At 34.9% G+C, this 24,214-nt stretch overlaps 1 protein-coding gene across 4 annotated transcripts in view; it reads right to left on the bottom strand.

Moving 5' to 3' along the window:
* LOC150096320 (protein FAM13A-like) overlaps window positions 1-24,214 on the bottom strand; it is a 486,855-nt gene that overhangs the window by 345,084 nt on the left and 117,557 nt on the right. For all 4 annotated transcript variants that reach the window (XM_090408854.1, XM_090408851.1, XM_090408853.1 and 1 more), the window contains exons 3-4: window positions 14,143-14,227; window positions 11,042-11,234 (exon numbers count right to left, since the gene is read on the bottom strand). In XM_090408854.1, coding sequence (XP_090264980.1) covers window positions 11,042-11,234; window positions 14,143-14,202 — 253 coding nt within the window. In that variant the 5' untranslated portion in view covers window positions 14,203-14,227. The remainder of the gene's footprint in view (window positions 1-11,041; window positions 11,235-14,142; window positions 14,228-24,214) is intronic.

Raw genomic sequence — 24,214 nt, forward strand, 5'->3', positions numbered from 1 at the left:
ATCTAATGTCCAGTAATTCGGCCAGTCATTTTCAGTTTGGCCTTGCTCCTCAAGATTAGTTTGAGATGATTCAAAAACATCAACTGGCACCATTATTTCCATATTTTTTGATGTCATGTCTGTTATTATTCTGGGCTTTTTAATAATGGAACCGGTGGTTGAGAAGTAATTGGAAATCTTTTTCATTTTCAAACTTGAGGTCAGACTTTTACACTAAAAAGTAAAAAAAAAAAAAAAAAAAAAATGCTAAAAGGATATGAAAATAATGACGTTAAATTTACGTCAATTCAATAAAGATTTTTTTTTAGATAAGTGTTGTACCAAAAATCTTTCACATATTGTCAATCACACGGCCATACAGCCACAAATGTGGATGCTAATGGTGTGCGCATTCATGTTATGTACGTGTGAACATTATTTCACAAATTACTTTTGAAAAATTGAAAAAACTGTAAAAAAATAGGTGCCAGAACGCTGTTCCAGTGCGTTACACCAGAAAAAAAGCACTGGTCCTAGCACTGAACCTTGCAGCACACAACTAGTCGTCATCTGTTTTCACCTCGATTGTCCCCTCCATATACCACTTTTTGATATCTGTCCAGCAGTTATCCTCTTATCCAGTGTAATATCCATTCCCATATGTTTAATTTGCATAACAGAGTTCAATGTCGCTAAGTTCAACTCAGCTGTTACTCTATTATAAAAAGTTAGTCAATCACTAAGGCACAATTGACCCTCATACACAGCATCATATTTTTAACTACCCATTCTTGATTTCTCTTTTTTACCAATTTTTCTAGTACTTTAACCACCATGCCTGAGATACTGATTGGTCTATAATTTGCTACTGTAGTCTTAGAACTTACCTCATGCAAAGGAATTATATTGCCCTCTTTCTGCTCCCTTGGAACTATCAGAGCTGAGACTTGAACAGTCTAGTCAAAGCATTGCCAGTTCCCTTGCACATTCTTGCAAAAACCCTAGCTGATATCCCATCTAATCCCACAGCTGTATTTACATTGCGATTCTGAAATATCCTAAGAACTGGAAGTTCTTAGGTTCCACCTTAATATCATCACCTCTGGGTGTGGCTCCTACTGACTAAGATCTCAATAAAGGTTGAAACCAGTCTGGATAGTGGCCCTTCACTTAATGCATAGCATTATACATGTCCGCAAGAAGATGTGCTTTGCATTATAAGACAAGTTGTGATGAGAGCTTGGTCCACCTTTACCACAAGTTGCCTCAGTCCTGAAGATACTTCATGCGCAAATCTACACTTGGATAAAGGATTAAACTAAATTTATTATAGTCTAATCAAGTGGGAAAAAAACTTTTAACATCTTTCTCTAGATCCAGAATGATTTAATAATAAGGTCAGACACCGTTTGGCAACTCGTATAGGTAAATATGACGTCTCCATTGCTTTCACCTTAGTATCACAGGAGTTAAATATCTTGGAGTGAAACTAGATAACAAACTCATATTTAGCAATTAAGGTTAATCATTAAGTTTAAGATTATTAAGGTTAATCTTCCACAGTCATTCTTTCTCTTGCTTGCCACATAACGAAAGAACTCTTTGGGATTTCCTTTGGCCTGCTTGGCTAGATTCTTCTCATAATCATATTTTGCCTTCCTTGCCATGCTGGTCACTTTTCTTGCCTAACAGGAGTGAAGACATCCAGAGTAATTGCACAACTCTAACCTCTGATCAACCACAAAAGCAAATTAGATCTATGAAACAAGCTAAATCTGTACAAAACTGTAATTCACCCAGTTATCACCTAAGGTTCTCCAGCATGGAGTCATACCTCAGAAACTAACATACAGAAACTACAAAGAATCCAGAATAAGTGCCTAAGAATGATACTGGATGCTCCATGGTATATAAGAAACTCCCAGATCCATCGAGAAGTAAACATCCCTTACATCTCTTCTCATCTTCGTGATTTAGCTGAAAAATTATTTCCCAAGGCAAACCTGCACTCAAATCCACTGATCAAGCAAGCTAACAACTACAGTAAGCAACACACTGCAAATATAAAAGACCAAAATCAATTCTACTACAAACTGAACATAGCTAACTTCATGCCCCAAGAGGGCGAGCAAAAAGCTCAATAATATCTCATCCATTTAATCAATTACACAGATTAAGGGGAACAAGAAAAGCATTTTTGCTTCACCCATCCAGCCAGTAACGTTATATGTTATACTTAGTATCACCACCTCTGGGTCTGGCTCCCACTGATGAGACCTCAATAAAGGTCAAAACCGGTCTGGGTAGTGGTCCTTCCCTTAATGCATAGCATTATACATGTCCACAAGATGTGCTTTACATTATGGGAGATACTAAGATAAGTAGTGATGAGAGCTTGGTCCACCTTTACCATGAGTTGTCTCAGTCCTGAAGATACTTAAGGCTCAAATTTTGTTTGCTTACACTTGGATAAAGGATTAAACTAAATTTATTAACTTCCAGTTCATCCAGCTCTGTTCCCACATTAGTGTCTATGACGCAGGTTAAAGCAGTATCCTCACTAGGATCATATACCTTTGCAAAGTGGTCACTCAGTAACTCAACTATTTTATCCACTTCTGTCTCCTTGTTACCATCATCATTCATTAAAGTTAATCTTCCACAGTCATTCTTTCTCTTGCTTGCCACATAATGAAAGAACTCTTTGGGATTTCCTTTGGCCTGCTTGGCTAGATTCTTCTCATAATCTGATTTTGCCTTCCTTGCCATGCTGGTCACTTTTCTTGCCTAAGCCTTGTACTGTTCATGTGTTTGCTGGTCTCCTTTATCTTTATATACCCTCCACTGTTTTCTTCTTCTACAGTTCATGCTTAATGATATTATGCATCCATCTAACTCCTACCTGATTAACCCTCCTTACGCTAGGTATACAATTTAATACTGTTTTCTCTAGATGAACCTAACTATATCCTATGCACTACTAACATCCTTACACTGCAGTGTTTTATGCCATAGAACAGATTTATGCTTCTTTCTTTCTAACCTGCAATTTAGTTACCCCTTCTTGATAGAATAGTCCTCATGTTTTACAATCTCTCAAGTTAAGATCACATGGTCACTTTCACCAACTGGAGGTAATGTGGTCACCTTGGTTATCTCTTCTGATCCTATGACCAGGTCCAATACTCTCTCACTCTTAGTCCCCTCCATCACATGCTGCCTCATGTAATTATCGCTTAGCAGGCATATAAATTCTATTTCCTTCCTGCCATGTGATACTAGCATGTGAAATATCTATTATTGATAAGACAGAAGAGCTGTTGACACTAATAAATAAATAAATAAATAAATAAATAATGAATGTAGGATTCCCAAAAGCGGGTATAATTCCAATAATGATCGGATATTATGTCCTATCATTGCGTAAATATATACTGAGCTTTGGTAATGAAAGAAAATTCTTAGAAAAAAAAAATATACATAAACCAGAGAAATGCATATAACATGCACAACAAATTTTATAAGATGATTTGCTGTTTCATCAAACTAAGTCTTCCTGACATGCCGGATTGAATCACTTCATCAACATTATTAGTTCATTGAATTAGCCCCTCCCTATAGTTTTTAACTGAACTATTAAATGTATACAGTGACTGTTTATTATTGGTTAGTTATTTACACTTCACAAACAAAACTCTTTCTCTCTTTCTCATAAGTTTTTTTTTTTTTTTTTAATTATGCCATCATAAATTCACTTATTCGTGTCTAGAGTTCATAACTGGTAATTAGTTTACGGAATTAACAATGCATATAAAGTATATTAATTAAACGTAACTTTAATGAATAACTTCTATATTTCGGCAACGTCACATTGCCATCTTCAGGAACATAAAGATATGGTATGTGCACTCAGGAACTAACACAAAGCAAATGAGGAAGAAAGCAAGAAACTAATATTGTTCCTAAAGTCCTAATGGTGCCCTCTTGCAGGCTAATTTGGTAGTCTTGGCAGTTGGGCTGAAGTTCTCATAATGAAAGTCTCCCAAATTTGGGGCAGTTTCATGCACACAAATTTGTTGAGGTTAGGAACGTTTTTTAGAGCTGCTGAAGATTCTAAAGATCTAAAAAACGTTCCTAACCTCAACAAATTTGGGTGCATGAAACTGCCCCAAATTTGGGAGACTTTCATTATGAGAACTTCAGCCCAACTGCCAAGACTACCAAATTAGCCTGCAAGAGGGCACCATTAGGACTTTAGAAACAATATTAGTTTCTTGCTTTCTTTCTCATTTGCTTTGTGTTAGTTCCTGAGTGCACATACCATATCTTTATGTTCCTGAAGATGGCAATGTGACGTTGCCGAAATATAGAAGTTATTCATTAAAGTTACCTTTAATTAATATACTTTATATGCGTTGTTAATTCCGTAAACTAATTACCAGTTATGTCTAACCAACGTATAAGTCTTGCTACTAGAATAGAGTTCATAGGTTCACATGCTATTTGCTCTACCCAGCAACTTATAGGACACACATCAAAATGCTAATTATTAATCATTCGTTTGCCATTAATGAAAGTATTTCTACTCACAGTTATTCTTTCTTTTACTCCATTTGTCTCCATTCTCACAATGATGGTTCACATATTTACACCTCTGAGTAATTCAAATATACCAACAAAATATAGCATTCTCCTACAATTCTCCTTTAATTGATAAATTAAAGAATTCAAAGTTATCCAACACTTAATTGCATCGGACCAATTAAGATGAGCACTGATGTGCTATGCACTATTAAAACTTTCATACATAAAAAAAAAATGTGGTCAATGTCAAATTGATGTGAATTTTGTAGTGCGGTTTGCATAAACCACATGACAGCACACACACACCCAACTGAAATGGACATGCGACACCACTGATATATACACTATCTACCAATAATTGCCCAGACATTTTAGAAATTTACAATTGATACCAACAGGCAAACCCTAATATCAGGTATGTTCACCTTTGGCTTTGATCACTTCCTGCACTCTTTGAAAGAGGCTTTCCACCAAAGTGCAGCACACATCAGGTGGAATTTGTCTTCATTCCTCCATCAAAGCAGCACTGAGTTCACAACAGATCAAGGACATGCTGCTCTGGACCTCAATCGCCACTCCAATTCGTCTCCCAGGGGTTCCACAGGATTCAGGACTCTGCGAAGGTCAGGGCAGTCATTTAACACCCAACTTCATACCATTCCATAACAGTTGCAGCTTTGTGGCATGAGGGGCATTGTCTTGATAGTAACACAGGTCCATTCCATAAAAACTCCACAGTGTAGGCAGCATCTGATTATCCAGAATATCAAGATACTGATCTCCATTTGGTTGATCACATTGCCAACTGTTGATTTTGAATGCTTTAGTTGAGCACATATGGACATGCCACCAATGTAACAGCCCACGATGATACCTCTCTCGAAGTCATCAAAAGAGGTGTCATCATGTTGAAATACCACCTGTATTCAACTGCTACAATGAAATACTGCTTCCTACTAACTGTACACTGGTTTTTATGTTATTAACAAACCTGGAATGTTCCATAACTTCAAATAACAGGAGTATCTGGACAATTATCAGTAGATAGCATGTGTGTATATATAAGTCCTAACAACCTTGTTAACCACGCTCCTGCACAATTTCCAGGGATGACCTCGTTCTCCTCTTCCCTTCTTGCACTGTACAGAAAAAAGTCATTACTATCAATTCTATAAAACCCCTTTAAGAACTTATATGCTTCTATCATATCTCCTCTCTTATGCCTATCAGATTGTTTTTGGAACCCACAGACATTCGATCTATCCTCAGAGGAAACATTCCACAGACTTACAACAATCTTTGTCACTTGCCTCGGGATTCTCTCCACTGTTTCTTTATCACCAAGGAATTACATCTGGAATATTGCACATATGACCAGACATATGTGCAATATTCCAGATGTGACCTTATTAATGACTTACAGAGTGGAATAATAACTCCCCTATCCCTGCTTGTCAGTGTGTTCTTCAACATCTATCTAATTTGATGTGCTGTTTTGGTCACCTTTGCAATATGTCCTCTGAATGTCAATTCCCTGTTCACAATCACCCTCAAGTCCCTTGTCTTGTCAGCTTGCAGTTCATTTCCATCAATATAGTACACAGCATGTGATTTAATACTACCATGTACCTCACATTACATGGTAGTATTAGCCACACTAAACTGGCATTCATTTAACTTTGTCCAAACTGCCAGCATATTTAAGTCATCCTGCATGATTTCTATATCACCTTCATTGACTATGGCTGTTCTCAGTTTTGTATCTTCAACAAATAAGTAAATATTTCCCATGAAATTATTTCCAGTATTGTTAATATAAAATTAAGCAACAGAGGACCAATTACTGAGCCTTGAGGTACAACACTAGTCACCTGCCTTCTCCTTTACTCAACTCTTCCATAAACCATTCTTCAATATCTGTCCATCAGCCACCATCTAATGCAAATCACCAGCTTCAGATCCATTCCCATTTGCTCCAATTTACCATCACTGCTAGACCTATTTCCTGTTAACTCTCTCACCTCTATATTCATTCTAGTTTATTTCAGTTGTTTTCATAAAAAGACCAAAACTATGGAAAAAATAGGCAGAAGCATAGAAAACTTCAGCTGCATTCTAAATGGAGATCTTATAGAACAAGTGAGGATGTCAGGTTAAATCTGGAAATAGACAATTAAATAAGCAAAGCTGGTATGGTGGATAGCCAGGTGAATAAATTTATATAAAATAACAGAAATTAGTCAAAACACCAAACTAGCAGTATACAAGACAGTGTTCAAACTAGTTTTAAGTTATGGATCTGAAAGTTAGGTTAGAAATTGAACACTCAAAGATATGAGGATTCTAAGAAAAATTAGGGGAGTGAACAGATGGCAGAATCATATTAAAAATGAAGATATTAGAAAGGAACTTGATATTATTAGCATTCAAGAATGTGTCAACAGACCTAATCTAAGGTGGTATGGCAACTTAAATAGAATAGGCAAAGGAGGTTTAGCAAAACAGCTGTTTGATGCCAAAATGGCAGAAAAAAGCCCAGATGGAGACCTAAGACTATGTGGATTGATTCAGTCAGAAATGCCTAAGAAAAGCAAAATATTAGAGACAACATTATTATTTTATTATTATCCAAAGATCCCCATGGAGTCAAAGACATTTAGGAGGTCCTTTTGTCATACACACAGCTCATCATTCCATGCCTTAAACACACTCAAATTCTCTGCAGACATCACCCTCTCAAGTAAGACATTGCAACCATTCACAACTCTGCATGCAAAAAAACCTCCTCATTTCCCTGCTCGCATCCTCCTTATCAACTTCCAGAGATGACCTCTGGTTCTCCCCAGATCTCCCACTGTTTTCTGTAAAACCTCTTCAACATTGATCCTATACAAACCCCTTACTAATTTGTAGGTCTCTATCACCCCCCCCCCTCTTCCTATTATTCACTAGACTTTAAATTCCTCATATTCAACATTCCAGAGATCAGAAACTACCTTAGTCAGTCACCTCTGGACCTTTTCCAACATCTCTTCATCCTTTTGAAAACCACCATCATCATCATCAAATTCCTGCCATGCACTCTCAAGGGGTGTACAGGATATGATAGTACTACATGAAAAAACTTACATCATTACTAACTTCCTATCTACAATTTTCCTCCAAATCAGTCTGTTACTTGTCAAGACTCCAACATTATCAGATCTTATATTTCTATCGTCTAAGGCACTTTGTACCGTATCAATCCACCTATATCTTGGTCTTCCTCTGGGTCGTTTTCCTGCCAACCTGGCAGAGAACACTTGTTTCGCTAATCTTTCTTCGCCCATTCTGTTTAAGTGACCATACCACCTGAGATTAGCTCTGCTAACACATTCCTGGATGCTGACAATGTCAAGTTCTTTCCTAATATCCTCGTTTTTAATATGATATTGCCATTGATGTCATCTGTTCACGCCTCTAATCTTTCTCAGGACTCTCATATCTGCGGTCTCTAGTCTTTGGTCAAGTGTTTTACTTCTGACCCAGCTCTCAGATCCATAAATTAAAACTGGTTTGAACACTGTCCTGTATACAGTTAATTTAGTGTTCCGACTAATTTCTCTCTTATTCCATAAGAATTTATTCAATTGACTTCCCACCATACCAGCTTTGCTGATTCTGTTGTCTATTTCTATATTTAATTTACCATCTTCACTAAAAATTGTGCCTAAGTAGCTGAAATGTTTTACTTGTTCCACAGGTTCTCAATTCACAACACAGTTGACATTTTCAATGATTCTGCCTATTTTCATTGTCTTTGTCGTTTTAATGCTGACCTTCATACCATATCTATTACAACAGTTATTCAATTTAGTCAGAGAATCTTGCAGACTTGTAGCAGATTTATTTAGAAGTATAACATCATCCGCATAAAGCAAAGAGCTGACATTAACATCTCCAATTTTGATATCACGTTTAATACCACTTTCCTTCATAATGTGATCCATATAGATAATGAATAACAGAGGGGATAATGTACATCCTTGTCTCACACCAGATTTAACATTAAACCATCTTCCTGTACTTCCTTCAATTTTAACTGCTGACTTACACTCAAATAAAGACTAAGTATTGCTTGATATAATGCCTCATTGACACCATATAACTGTAGCGTATTGGATAGCTTCTCTCTTGGCACCTTGCCTTTTCCAAATCGACAAAACTTAAATACAGATCTTTCTATATTCCCATGCTTTCTCAACTATTTGTCATAAAGTGAAGATCTGATCCTGACAGCCTCTATTTGGCCTGAATCCAGCTTGTTCTTCGCCCAGCTTTTCTTCTACAATTCTTCTCAATCGTTTCTCAAGTATACTTGCATAGATATTGCCAGGAACACTCAGTAGGGAAATACTTCTGTAATATTCACATTCAGTTTTATTTCCCTTTTTATATATGGGTACTATGAGAGCTATACTCCAATCATCGGGAATTTGTCCCTCTGTCCAGGCTTTCTGAACTATGCAGTGCAGCCACTGTAAGACTTTTATACCACCATACTTCAGCATTTCTGGTCGAATATTATCTACTCCTGCTGCCTTTCCACATTTTAAGCCTTTGATGGCTTTGAAAACCAGGTGACCAAATCTGTACACAGCAGTCCATGTGTGACTAATCAGAGCCTTATACAATGGAACAAGAATCTCCTTACTTCTACAAGTCAGTATATTGGAGTGTTGACAAGTAATAGACTAATTTGGAGGGAAATTGTTGATAAGAGATTATTAATAATGTACACTTAATCATGTAGTGCTGTCACAGTAGCCTGAACACCCCTTGAGGGTATATATTGGGAAATTGATGATCAAATTTTTTTTTTAAATTTTATTATCAGAAGTCAGGCTAGTGTGAACAATTAACAAAGCATTTAGATTTAGTTTACTTCTGTGTAGTGTCATGTAGCTTGTGTCCTGTGCATATGTATGTTTCCTGATGATTACCATGATATAGAGGTTGAAATGACAAGTGTTATTTTCTTAATTGTAAAGTAATTATTCCAACACATGTGCTTTTGTTTCCATAAATTCTACATGATGAATTCTAGATAATGTATTGTGCATGACTCTCTCAGTGAAGAGGCTGCACTCATAGTAGAAAACTAGAAGTATCATAGTTCACTGGGAAAGACACGATTAATTTGTAAGACTTGCAAACTTTGCAGAAATGCATAAACATAAATATACAAATTCCATAAAATTAGGTAATATATAAAGGATGAAATTTAATGCTTCTTGAAAAGAAAATGCTGAAGTGGTTTGAAGATAGACATGAAAAAGATGTGTCAGTAGAAATAATTTAAAAAAAAAAAAAATTGTGGTATCATGTTTTGCATGTGACAGTCTCAGTAAAAGGACTGCATATAGAGTGAAGTTTTTTCCCAACATGGTTCCCATCTGTAAATGATTAGGAAGCTATATTGACCAGCCAAGTGGTTAACGTATCCGCTCGCCAGCCAGAAGGCTGCAGGTTCATATTCTGCCGTGGGCATGGACGTTTGCGATTGTCTGTGGAAATACCAGTGGTGGTGTAGTTGCAGTCAGTTGGTAGATTGGGTGGTGGAGACAGTTGTAGAGCAGGTGCTCTAACCTCCCTCGATGAGTCTTTGGACTCCCTGGAGGTGTCAAATAATAATAATAATAATATCGTATATTAGTACTGTGGGTGAGCTAAGTTTTTCTCTCTCTCAACCAGGCAATGAAATTCATTTCCCATCTAAAAAAAGGAAAATCATGGTATGCAGATATTAAGACTATACATCAGCTAATACTCTAACACACTTCCATGTCAATACAATCATGTGCAATATTGTTAATATTCAAAACTTGAGACAGCATACACCAATTCCATAAACATATTTGTATCAAGGCTAGAGAAATTAGGTCTGTTAATGGTGTGTATGTGCAAATGTACGTATGTATGCTCATCAGCTTAAACCTATGACTTTCCAACTAAAGAAAATATTCATCAAGCTATGGAGGACTGAGAAGTCAATGATGTGCAATCATGTGCAATATTGTCAATATTCAAAACTTGAGGTAGCATATACCAATTCCATAAACATAATTTGTATCAAGGCTAGAGAAATTAGTTTTGTCATGTCTGTTAATGGTGTGTATGAGTATGTGCAAATGTACGTATGTATGTACATACGTATGCTCATCAGCTGAAACCTATGACTTTCCAACTAAAGAAAATATTCATCAAGCTTTGCTATGGAGGACTGAGAAGTCAATGAAAAGACAGACAATTAATAGGGTATTAATTTCTTAAAATTACTGCAAAATATTAATTATTAGGTACTATTATAAAAGAACAAACTTACAAAAAAAAAAAAAAAAGCTGAACATAATGTTAAAAACAACATTAATAAGAGTATATTTTTCATAATAATATTATTATTATTATGGTTAAGAGAAAATAAATGTAATCAACTTACCACAGCTTTCAATAAAGTGACAAATTCGAGTAATGACATATGGTACACATGAATCTGTAGGAGCCCTCTGATTTAGAACTTCAAGAGATGTGCCAAATATTTTAGTCTGTGTAACTGGAGATTTCTTTCTAGTCAGTGGAGAACTTAAAAATTTACGCATTCTTTCAATACGACTCTCACCAGCATCTTGGGCCTTAAAAAATATATATAAATAATTATATAATGCAAATTTTTAGGCATATATAAATTGGGAACCTGCACTATAATTTACAGACATGATCAAGTTAAAGTACATGGAAAGGAAAATTGAGCTACATTTTTCAGGTTTCTGCATTGGAGGGGGGGGGATTATGATCATAAGTCTCGTAAGATAAACATTAAATGACAGTTCTGACATCAGCAGGGAACATACTATTCTGAAACACACAATCTGTTTTATGGAGAGGAAAAAAATTAATTAAAAAATAGAGATGTATCCTATTTGAAGATTAGCAGTGGCCATTACATAAAATTTTGAAGAAGTTGTTTCAAATCGACTTTCACTGATTATTAAAGCATTTTCTCAAAACCATATTATGAATAAACTTAATTTAAAAGAAAATAATGATATTCATTTCATTTGTCCTAAAATAAATATTTAACAAATTGATGATGCAGGACACTACTATAAACTGTAGTTACAATTAGTTAATGCTTTACTGTACTACAATGCAGAGAATGCTTGTTATACTATTTTAAGGAGCAATACAGTTCTCAACAGATTTCATCATTGCCAAATTCCTCATATGTATCCTCTAGAGGTATACAGGAGACTACATAACACTATATAAGTTTTCATAATTCCACACTTCCTACTGACAGTTTTTCTCCAAATCAATCTATCAGTATTCCAATATTATCAGATCTCATATTTGAGTCTTCAAAGGCACTTCTAATTGCATCAAACAACATAGTTCCTGGTCTCCTCTCAGTCTGTTTTCTTGCCATCAAACACTTATTTTGCTAATTATTTCTTTTAATGTTACACAGTAGACAGCATTCAATTGTTAATATTATAGAAATTACTATGGTGTTAAGAGTAATAATCAATTTACTATATTTCAACCTCAATATTAAGGTTGAAATGTAGTAAATTTCCTCCTCTTCAAGTGCCAGATGATCTTCAAATACTTGGGCTTTAAGGTACCAGAAGATGTAGGTTTGGCCTCTTCTTGAACCTATTAAATCATCCACTACTTGCTCCAAATTCAGCATCTTTCGCTTCCTCATCTTTCTGAAGCGCTATAACTCTGAAGCAAGTGATGTAAAAAAAAGTGAAAAGAAAAGTACCATAAGTCAGGATATATGCCTGTATATGTATAATTTTTTTTTCGGTAGCTTTTTTTTTTCTTTTTTAAAAGATCTCCAGTGATATTAGTATTTATTTATTTTTTTTTTTATTTTTTTATGGTAGCGATGGTGCAGGAAACTTACTGAACAAGAGTGTAAACAGGGTGAGGGACTTTTTTTGCATATAACTCCTACACAGGGGATACCCAGACTCCAATCCATGCATAGCTGTGACAGTGCCCCCATTAAGCTAATATACTCTAACTCCATTCAGGCATGTACCTGGCAAAGCAAGTAGCAACAACAGGATTATTCATCAGCTGATCAGTAATCTTCCTGATGCATTACCATGCAATGAGTGAATAGAGTAAACTGCCATTGTGTTATTGTGCATGTCTACAGTGAATATTTTCAATGAGAATTATAAGTAATTATGCATTGTGTGACCTGCAAAGGGCCCTCCCTCAATGAGTCTAACTCCTAAGAGATGCCTACAAATAATAATAATAGAACAAGTTACACATTTTAGTTAATTAGGTAGAATTTTTAGCTAGAATGGCAAATTAAAGAAGGAATTCTCTTGCTTGTGACACCTACATTTGGAAATGCAACAGAAAGGGGGAATCTCAAGCAGTTTCTCTTATGTTTTAAGGCACTTCATTAAGTTTAATTCCAAAGCCTTCCATAATGTGGGTTAACTTATTACAAAGAATAGGAACATAAGCAGACATTGAATTAAACACAATAATTAAAATGGAGGAAATAACACAAGAATTTTATTTCAGGAAAATTTTCACCCAAGCATCAAGAAAAATGTCAGATTAATTCAAATTAAACCTTCATATGACAAAAATAAAGATTCGACAATAAGAACTCGAACTACGTGTAAATGACAAAAGCACAGTTTTAATGTGCTTTGGGTTCTAATGGCATTTTTAAAAATAATTATATATATCTACAGCTTGGTGCAAGAAGCATCAATATCAATTTTTTTATCAAACTAAGATACATAAATATAAAAATTTTGTTAAAAGGTTACTACTAGAATGAAAAACCTAAATTTTCAGGTTGTCTACCTCCATACAAGAACAGTTAATTCATCCTCAGATGGAAAGAAGTACATGCTATATTAATCTTGCACCTATACTATGGAAGAATTTTTTTTTCTTTACAAGGAGATAGAAATATCAGTTTCCAGGAAGAAAAACAGTCCATTAAGAAAGTTAAAATTACTCTTATTAAGAACAGCTACCTCACCTTCAGCTGAAACATATTCATAAATGTTCCTTACATTCCAGGTTATTTGAGCTAGATTTTTCAAACCAAAGGACACACAGAGATACTCCAATATCACATTAAGTTATAAATGTTCCAATAACAGTTGAGATTAACAGCATAAGGTCCTTGAAGTTCGATAATGTACTCCAGCTCATAACGAACATTTTGACAATTTTAAACAACCACACCTGTTTTGTTTATTACATGACAAATGTATAAATATAAAAGTTGAAGCAGTTCAAACTTTAACTATGATACCAAGAATAACACTCATATATTTGATTCATTTAAAAAATTACTACTAAAAAGATAAATCAAATGGATGAATTACTTGAAGTAGGCTCACCGTATGTCTGATTTTTTAAACATTCAACTGTAGAAAAGAACACGCATATTTTTATGAAAAAAAAAAAAAATCCAGAAATGTATTAACAAAATACAATTTTAAAATTATTTAGTAAATATAATCAAAAATAGGATATCCAAAGATTTACCTGATTGGAAGTTGTCATTTCTATAATATCAACATCAGCACAAATTGATGGTTTCCTCATTCTTCTAGTTTCAATTAAACTGCAACTTTTAATTATACATAATTTAATTTTTAGTTGATTATTTCAACTAACATTTTACATAAATATCTCTTGAATTAAAGGGAGCTGAATCAACTAATTTGACTATTCAGCCTTCTTCTGTGCTAATAATCATTAAATGTTGTAAATTATGGATTAAACAAACATCTCAGATTCTATAATAATTATAGACATTGTTATAATTAAAAATATGCAATTATTATAATAATTATATTTAATCCTTATGTTGATATTTTATTTGTCACCAAGATATCTTCAGAAAGATAATGATATATATATATATATATATATATATATATATATATATATATACATATACACACACACATGCATACAGATACACAAAGGAAAACGAACACAATGGATGAGAATCCTATAGTTCAAACCTGGCATGGTAAGGTGGTTGTGAACGTTACGTTAATAATTTCATAAATAATCATCCAGATTTGTGACCATTTGAAACAACTACTTAAATAGTTGCAAGAATGTTGCAGAGCTCTTGTAAGGTATTAAGAACAACCTCTAATGTAATGGTTGTGATGATATGATTATGTCAAGGTTTGTAATTAACTAAACAGCTTCGGTGTGGGAAGGTGCCATATTCATCATGTTCATCCATATAGATGTTAGCAGTTCTTTTAATATGGACAAAATAAGAAATTTACAAGAGTATAAGATACTGTCAACACCAGAATGATTGCAAGAATGTTGCAGTGTTCTTGTAAGGTATTAAGAACACCCTCTAATGTAATGGTTGTGATGATATGATTATGTCAAGGTTTGCAATTATCTGAGTGGTTAAAATCTTTTAGTAGGCATACAAGGACAGCTAATTTTTCATAAGGCATAAAAACAGTTCTGATGCTGCACTGTTTCAGAACTCCTGCTTTTTTATTTTATTTCTTTATTTTTTTTTAAGAGTTTTGGGATAACTTCAGAGACAAATGATCAAGATTGTGATGGGTCTGTGGAATACTCCCTATGATGATAGGTTGACGTTGTGGGTTACAAAGTTTAGTGGATAGGCAGAAAAGAGGGGACATGATAGAAACTTTTAAGATATTAAAGAGGTTTTATAAAATTGATGAAAGTGAAATTTTTCACTATATGACAAATAGAGAACTAGGGGCTATCCATGGAAGTTGTGTAAGAGTGTGGTTAGTAAGGATGGAAAGACTAGATTTTTTGCATGGAGAGTGTGAGTGAGTGGAATGGATTGCCAGATTTGGTTATGAGTTCTCTGATGGTGAATGGATTCAAGGAGAGGTATGATAGGATTTGTGTGTATGATGGTTGATTTGGGTCTCCCGTGATGAGTCTCCAGACTCTATGGAGATGCTATAAATAATAATAACTTGAATGCAGTGTAATAAGTAACAATACAAATTATCAGCATTTAAGATGCCAGTAGAAGGTAACAAAATAGGTATGATACAGCTAAATAATACTACAATATTAGGTATTTTTTCTGGGAAAACTCCCATGTTACTCCTCTTAAAAAACTATTATTTGTACAGCTATTTTGCCTGCTTTTGCTTAATGTTATTGGCTTTTTACTCAAGAATTCTTAGGGCATTGCAGATGTATTTTAGAGACAAATAAATGTAGCATAATAGAAGAAAATACATACCTTTTCTTGGATGTTGTTGCCTGCCTTCTTTCTGCGGTGTACATACTTCTGCTGTTATGGTTGAAAGGGGAGTGGGGGGAGCTTAGGCAATGTGGGAGAATTAATTTGAAAAAACCCGTTTTTTTTTTTTTTATATAATATATACATATATTATTGTTAATAAAAGCGCTTCGCACACCCTTAACAATAATATATGTATATATTATATATCAAAAAAAAAAAAAAAACACTGGTTTTTCAAATTAATTCTCCCACATTGCCTAAACCTCCCCCCCCAACTCCCTTTTCAACACCATAACAGCAGAAGTATGCACACCACAGAAAGAAGACAGGCAACAACATCCAAGAAAAGGTATGTACAAATTTTCTTCTATTATGCTACATTTATTTGTCTCTAAAATACATCTGCAATGCCCTAAGAATTCTTGAGTAAAAAGCCAATGACATTAAAAACAGGCACTCCTAAACAAAAGCAGGCAAAATAGTCATAAAAATAATAACTGCAATATTATTTTCTGGCAATACAGTGATTAGGAAAAGAAAGGAGTAAACTATACAGTTTCCTCATTTTGAAATTAGTTCACTTCACTCTACTTGAAATTAATTTTACTTTTTAAATTAATTTCACTTACTATTTAAAGTAAAAAAAATACTGTTTAAAGTAAAAAAAAAAAATCATGTTCAAGTAGAGTGAAATGAACCAATTTCAAAATGGGAAACTGAACAATGGGACTTATTTGTGTTTTAATGTCTTGTCTGAAAACAAGAACTGGACCTTAGACACAGTAGCAAAATCTGAATAAAACACTGATTCAGACATGGTAGCATGTGGCAAAACTGTCTGAAAGGATATATATATATATATATATATATATATATCAGAACTCTTAAGAATTCAAGAACTAAAGAGACAGTTCAGGAAATTAAGTAATCATATCAAAAGTTCTTGGTAAGTAAGTCTGCAGAATAAGAGAATATAGAGAAAATGTAAGAACAAATTGTAAAAGTAGATAAACAAAAGCTATGGGACAACACTCGTAAGAACACAAAAAACATCTGAAAGATGACAAATGTTCTGGAGGTTATTGAAAAAGTTTACAAATGGAACAAGAGTACCGTAAAGGAACCAGGAATGATAAAGGGTACACTAAAACTGACAATGAAGAGATCATTGCTGTCTGGATTAATTATTTTGAAAGACATAAATGAAACAAGCAGTGAGAATGCTGGTAAAAAACATTTAAGAGAGATACAATCAGGAGTACATATCAATACCTGAAGTAGAAAAAGGCATCACAAACGTATAATTGTGAAAAAGGCATCTGAGGTAGATGATCTGACCAGAAATGCACAAATATGGAGAAATAAAAGTTCACAGTTGCTGCACTGCATAATTCAGAAGGCCCAGTTAGAAGACTGAATTCCAGAGAATTGGAGTAGAGCTCTCATACTACTATTAATTGATGGAAGTTTTTTTTCACTTGGCTATGTTACTAATTATATATTTGGTTTAATCCTTTATCCAAGTGTAAGCAAACAAAGTTTGCGCTTGAAGTATTTTCAGGACTGGGGCAACTCGTGGTAAAGGTGGAATAAGTTCTGATCACTTGCCTTAGTATCTCCCATGATGCAAAGCACTATGAGAGGTTACTTCCCCTAGTGCATTACTTCCACCTTAGTATGGATCCTTAGTGGGAGCCAGATCCACCACTCAGGATCTGGCTCCCATTGATGAGACCTCAATAAAGGTCGAAACTGGTCTGGATAGTGGCCCTTCCCATAATGCATAGCATTATACATGTCAACAAAGAGATGTGCTTTGCATTATGGGAGATACTAAGGCAAGTGATCAGAACTTATTCCACCTTTACCACAAGTTGCCCCAGTCCTGAAAATACTTCAGGCGCAAACTTTCTTTGCTTACACTTGGATAAAGGATTAAACCAAATATATAATTCATACTACTATTAGTTAACAAAAAAAAGGGAAATAAAAGTGTTGCTTGAGTGTCTCTAGTGTAGAAAGGTGTTTCTTAAATAGTATATAGTGTATCTTTCTTCGTAAAACTATGCTTCACATTTTCATGCTAGATACAAGTGTCCTTCAGTAGTGTTCACTGTTAGAATTTTGTTTATTTACGTTATGCTACTTGTTTGTTTAGACAGCTTCTGCTTTCTGAAAATGGTTTAATAAAGAAACACATGTGCACAAAAAGCTTTGGCATGAAGTCCTAGATTTATCCCAGTAGATGTGTTGTGAGAATTCCTTCATGTACATGCTAAAAGCGTAAAAGATATGTGGACTGTTAATTTGAACAAAAAGAAGACCCATTACTGCATGTGAAAGCATATTGACAGGTTAGAGCATTTTGAAATTAGAGCTAGCATCAGGACTGAAGTAGAAGAGCTTAGGCAAGACCTACTGAAAACGAAAAGTGAAATGAAGTATCTGGAAGATGAGATAAAACACATAAAAAGATTAGAAGATGAGAATTAAGATGGGGCAAATATTACAAAAAAAAAAAAAAAGAGTTAGAGGATAATCATATATCATTGTATGAGAACTTAATCTCTAGAAGTGTGATGACTTATAAAATACACAAAACATGCTTTCCAGGTGGAACATTGAAAAGATCACTAATGTGCTTTGCAGAGAAGGAAAGAGTGAGCAACAGAATTAGTGGTAATAGTAGGCACGAATGACTTAGTCTGTAAAAAAAAAAAAAAAGGAATGTTGATAGAGGCTTAAGGAAGTTGTTGTGGGAGGTAAAGGACAATTGTTAGCGTGTGTTACCTGGATATGACAATAAAAAATTGAAAAGAAGAGCAGAGATAACGAACAGCAAAATGGTCGAGTTGCGTGAGGCAAAGAGGGCTTCACAGTTTTGGAATCTGGAGTGCATTTCAAGGAAAGGTGGAATGGCTTAAAGTTGATGAATTGCATTAAAATGGATTTGATGTTGGCATTTTGAAAGATTACTGTTTTCTAAGGAGGCACAAAATCAAGAAGTTAATGAAGCTAACAATCAAAAGGTACTTATGAAGCAGGATAGCACAGCCAAATGGATTGTACAACAATCCATTGTTGGTTCTGATGAATGTACAAGTGCTTCCCTTGTATCAGAAGGAGCTGTGTAATGTGGACAGTGGCTGTTGAGGTTGCCAGTTGGGGTTCTGACAGGAATAGTAATTCTGGTTTAGATGACTGTAGGTGGTGGTGCATGTCTTTATACTGCTGTTTAGAACATGGATGTTGGTGAAGTGGATGTGAAAACTTTTTTTTTTTTGATAAGAAGCCTGCGCAGCGCAATTGGAAGAACAACGGTACATTGTGCCCTTCGATTGGAATAGGTCTAAGTTTGATTCTCGTCGCGACAGGAGGAATCTTTATCTGGACGATTTCAATTGAAGGTAAGTTAGCCGATCTCATACAGAGGTTGCAGGGTTTTTTCTCCCAGAAACTCGGGTTTTTCATCCCGCATACAGACAAATCGGCCCTTCAGAACACACACAATTTACAGACAAAAATACTAGTTGTGGTGGAGGTGGGCGGTAGATGGTGTTGACGGAGATGATTCGTAGCAGAGGTTCGGTGTAGTGGTTGAGACGGTTGTAGGTGTCCTCCTGCGATGAGTCTTCGGACTCCTTGGAGGTATCAGGAATAATAATAAGTTGTGTTGGTGGGTTGTTTGATTAGATTTCTGTTTAAGATTTTTTGGTTGGATTTTTGATGTTTTTTGTGGCTGGATTTTGTTTTTTATGTTTTTTTTTTTTTTTACTAACTTTTTGTGGGAGAATTTTTGAGATATGCAGTAAAATTGCATTTCTTTGGGTTGTAGTTCATTGTTTGGTGAGGAAAAGATAAACATGAATTTGTGCATTGCCTTGACAGGTCCTCCTGCAGTATTTGGTCTCCCTCCAGTCACAAGCTGGCAAAATACATGGTTGCAGGATGTGACACTGGCTGATTGGAAAGCCTCCAGATTCGTTATTAACTGATTTGTGACAAATCAGTAACATGCCCCTAACAGTGAGTTGGTATGTCACTGAAGGTATCACTCTCACTGCATGTGAGAAGAGTGGGAGGGGGGGGGACAAAAAATGAAACCCTTGCTCTAGTGACTGCCAAGAATATAATTTCTTGGCATCTTTAATTTATAGTATAACCAAGTGGAAAAACGTCCAACAAAACTATTTAGAAACCTAATGTTTGCTATATAGAGAGCTCAATGCTACTTCTTCACTTAATGAAGAAATGCAAGTGTATGAGGAGGAGTTACAAGATTGCTGTACAAATCAAATCAGAATTTAGCAACGTGGACTGATGGATTATCACAGATGCTAAAAAAAAAAAAAAGTTCAGCTGAATTGGCTATGCCTTTTACAAGGCCATATAATATTGAGTCTCAGAAGAGCAAAGATTGCACAAGAATGGAAAGAATGTATGGAAATACCATTGCTCAAGGGGGGGGGGGAAGAGTGATGTATACAATTATCGATGAGTGGTGATGAAGATTTTAAGAAAGCTGGTTAGGACTGGAATACAGAAAGGAGTTGACAAAGAATCTACACTTCACAATGAACAGTAGGTTTACTTAGGGTTCATGTTTCAGCAATTTTCTCACATTCTATAATAACATTACCATTGAGTTAGACAAGGAGAATGGATACACCATGATACTTTTGGATTTTGCTAAGGCTCTTGACAGAATACAGCATGAAGTGGGGCATAAATTGGAGAACATGGAATTAGATTATAAATTATTGGTGTGGATAAGAAGATTACTGACTTAATATTTCACTGGTTTTATACCCAGAATCTTTCAAACACAAACAGCAATAATTAGTTAATAGCGTGAATGGTTTAAAAATGTAATGGACAACACCGATAGTTTAGTTTAGTTTTGCATTTAATGGCACAAGGACACCTAAGGTTAAAACGCATCAATAAATATCTCAGCAATAAACAAGGTAACATATAATACTAAATATATTACAGAAGTGACTAACATAACAGATGTCCGTGTGGCCTAATGGATAAGGCATCTGACTTCAGATCAGAAGAATGCAGGTTCAAGTCCTGTAGCGGACGGTTTCTTTAAGCGCCTCCGTAGCGCAATTGGAAGAATGACGATACGTTGCACCCTTCATCTGTGCTTCACAGCTTTCTTCATAGTCTTATCAGAAGAAAATAGCTTTTGTGAACAACTTGGGTATTATTCTACTGAATTCTGTATTCTGTAGATAAGGAGTGGCTTGCTAAACCAGATTTGTTGGGCTCTTTAAGTGCAACATATTCTTGATGTTCTTCAAGACGAATTTGTGCAGAATGACCAGTCTATCTATAATAATATAAGCCACAAGAACAGGGGATTCTGTAAACTTCAGAATAAGAAAGAGGAGAAAATTTGTCTTTTGGAGAGATAAGTATTTAGTTTACGAACTGGATGGAAGGAGATCTGTACATCAATTTGGCACAGAAGTCGTACTATTCTTTCTGAAAGTCCTTTAAACACATGGAAGAAAATTCTGGAAACTTCTTGAAGTGGGTTAAGATGAAGACCATAATTATTATTTTACTCATAGTTTTTGTATTATAACCAAAAACTAGAAATAAAAATAGTTCTAATAGACAGTTCCTTGTTTAAAAGAGAATTGGTTGAACATATTTTATGAGTTCCTTTGACTAAAGATTTGACTTTCTGAATAGCCATTATATTTTATTTGACAAGATACTTGTATACCTGTTTAATCCTTTACCCAAAAGTAAGCAAGCAAAATATCTTCACGACTAGCCTACTTGTGTATAGAGGCTGTGAACTCTCAACTCTTGCCTCAATCCCCCTAAATGCAAAAACATACTAATATACATACTAAAATATACTAATCACTGGGCAAATACAGATATGGAGAAAGAATGCTTGAATTTGATTTGAAGCATGAAACGGTAATTTGCAACAAAAATCCAGCAAAGAAGACTGCTAGTAGTATAGTAATTTACTAGTAGTATCTTTTTTAAATAAACCATGTCATCTCTTTTATCTCTCGGTATCAGTCATTTAAAATAATTTATAACACACACACACACACACACACACACACACACACACACACACACACACACACACACACACACACACACAGGGACAAAGTCATAAAGGCAGTAAAACATCTGGAAAAAAAAAAAAAAAAAAAAAAAAACATAAAGCCCCAAGAATGATGAGATCACCAAAGAGATGCAGTGGCAAAGGTGATTACAGACAAACTATGCACCAAATATTAATGTTAAGATCAATTATGGAAAAAGCTCTACATTAAAATAAGAATGTTTATAGCTATTATTGTTACCTTTCAGAAAGCATTTGACAGAATAGATCAGAAAGAGGCTGTATTCAAATCTTATGGAGTAGACAGGAACTTGATATGTCTATGCAGAACATTAGCGACAATGAGAAACTGTAGAAATAGGAAGATAGTTCTGGACAACAAAAGGTACAAGATAAGGAGATCCAATATCCCAAAAACATCTTTATCATGCTTCTGGAAAGAATAATGAATTTCATAAAGGATAATATTTAGGGAATTTCAATTCAAGGTACAAAAATAAATAATTTACAATTTGCAGATGATAATCATTGCTGAAGGAGATGAAGAGGAATTGTAAGAACAGTGCTGACTTTAAATGAAGAAAGAAAGATAATCAAAGAAAGGAAAGTTTATAATCAGAGAAAGAGCCATGCAAGAAAAAAAAATCATTAAAAGCTGGACTGAATTTACAGTTAACTTAAAAGATGTTAATGGGAACAAAAAAAGATGAACTACTGAAGAATAGAAGTAGAAGAAAATGAAGAGTCAAGTTTTTTTAATAAATGAGGATGAAAATCTTGTAACTATTGGAAGAGAGATTAGGATGACATGGCAATATTGTTTTAGAGATCTGTTAAATAAAGATGAAAGCCATAGTGAAATGAATTTGATGATTACAGTGGTGAGAGAAATAATAAGGAAATAAGTCTGGCAGTGGTTGAAGAAGAAGCATTAATGAAGATGAATGGAAAATCCTCTGGGACAGATAATTTGCCTGTTGAAATGATCAGAGCTTCTGGCAGTACAGGTTTGAAATGGTTGTATGATATCTTCAGATCCAGAGAAAGTAGATGATACCTGATGATTGGACAAAGGGAATTATTTGATGAAAGTTTTTTTTGTACTTGGTTATACTATAACTTAAAGATGCCAAGAAATTATATGCTTGGTTTAATCCTTTATCCAAGTGTAAGCCAACAAAGTTTACACATGGAGTATCTCACAACTGGGCTACTTGTATACAGATGCTGATAACTTCAATTGTCTTAGTGTCCCATAATGCAAAGCACAGATCCTTTCAGGTGTGTGTAATGCTATGCATTATGGGAAGGGCTGCCACCCAAGCCAATTTTGACCTTTATTAAGGTCTCATCAGTGGGAGTCAGACCCAGAAGCTATACCAAGATTGAAGTAAAGATCTAGAGTAATTTACACCCACCAAGATAACCATAGTTAACCATATGTAAATCCCAAATCTGTCCATCCTTAGAATATTGTACATGCATTTAGGAGGGTGCACCTAAAACCTCCTTAAAAATTCTTGATGCTCTCCAGAAGAGAGCAATTTGCTCACAGATGACCCTTCCCTCACCATCTTACTTCAACCTCTATCTCACAGATGCAATGTTTCAGCTCTGTGTATCTTCTACAGGTACTGTCATGGTCACTGCTCCAGTGAATTAGCAAAAATCATTCCTCCACTTGCCATTACACCTGTTAAAACAAGAGCAGCTACTGTTCAACATCCCTTTACAGTACAACTGCAAACTTATTGAACCTGCTTCTCCTCTTCCTTATTTATTCCATCTACTCGTGTCCTCTGGAACAGCCTTCCTCACAATGTTTCTCAACAATTTCAACTTACGGCTCTTTAAAAAGAATACCAATAGGTTTCTTCTTACTCAACCCTCATCTGCACCTCGCATGTGGCACTGATGTGCTATAGGTGGTGTGTGACAAATATTAAAAAAAAAAAAAAAAAATTAATAATAAGGTGATACACCTTTTCACTACCTGTATATGGGAAATGACTTTTGCATTACTTCAACCTTGGTTGAAGTTGGATTTTGCCTATCACTGCATGAAGCCACTGATGAGTTTCCTGTCCTGGAGTGATTCAGATCAGGAGTGATAAGTTTAGTAGTGATTCTTTAGTCACTCAGTGAGATTTAGAGTGATCTTGTACATCACTCCATTTTTGGAGAGGTATCCCTGTACTTCAACATACCTCAATAAAGGTTGAAATTGATCTGGTTAG

Source organism: Typopeltis vanoorti, chromosome 19 (assembly GCF_054136105.1).
Source record: "Typopeltis vanoorti isolate ZY-2024b chromosome 19, IOZ_Tvanoo_1.0, whole genome shotgun sequence".
In the NCBI taxonomy this organism is placed as follows: domain Eukaryota; kingdom Metazoa; phylum Arthropoda; class Arachnida; order Uropygi; family Thelyphonidae; genus Typopeltis; species Typopeltis vanoorti.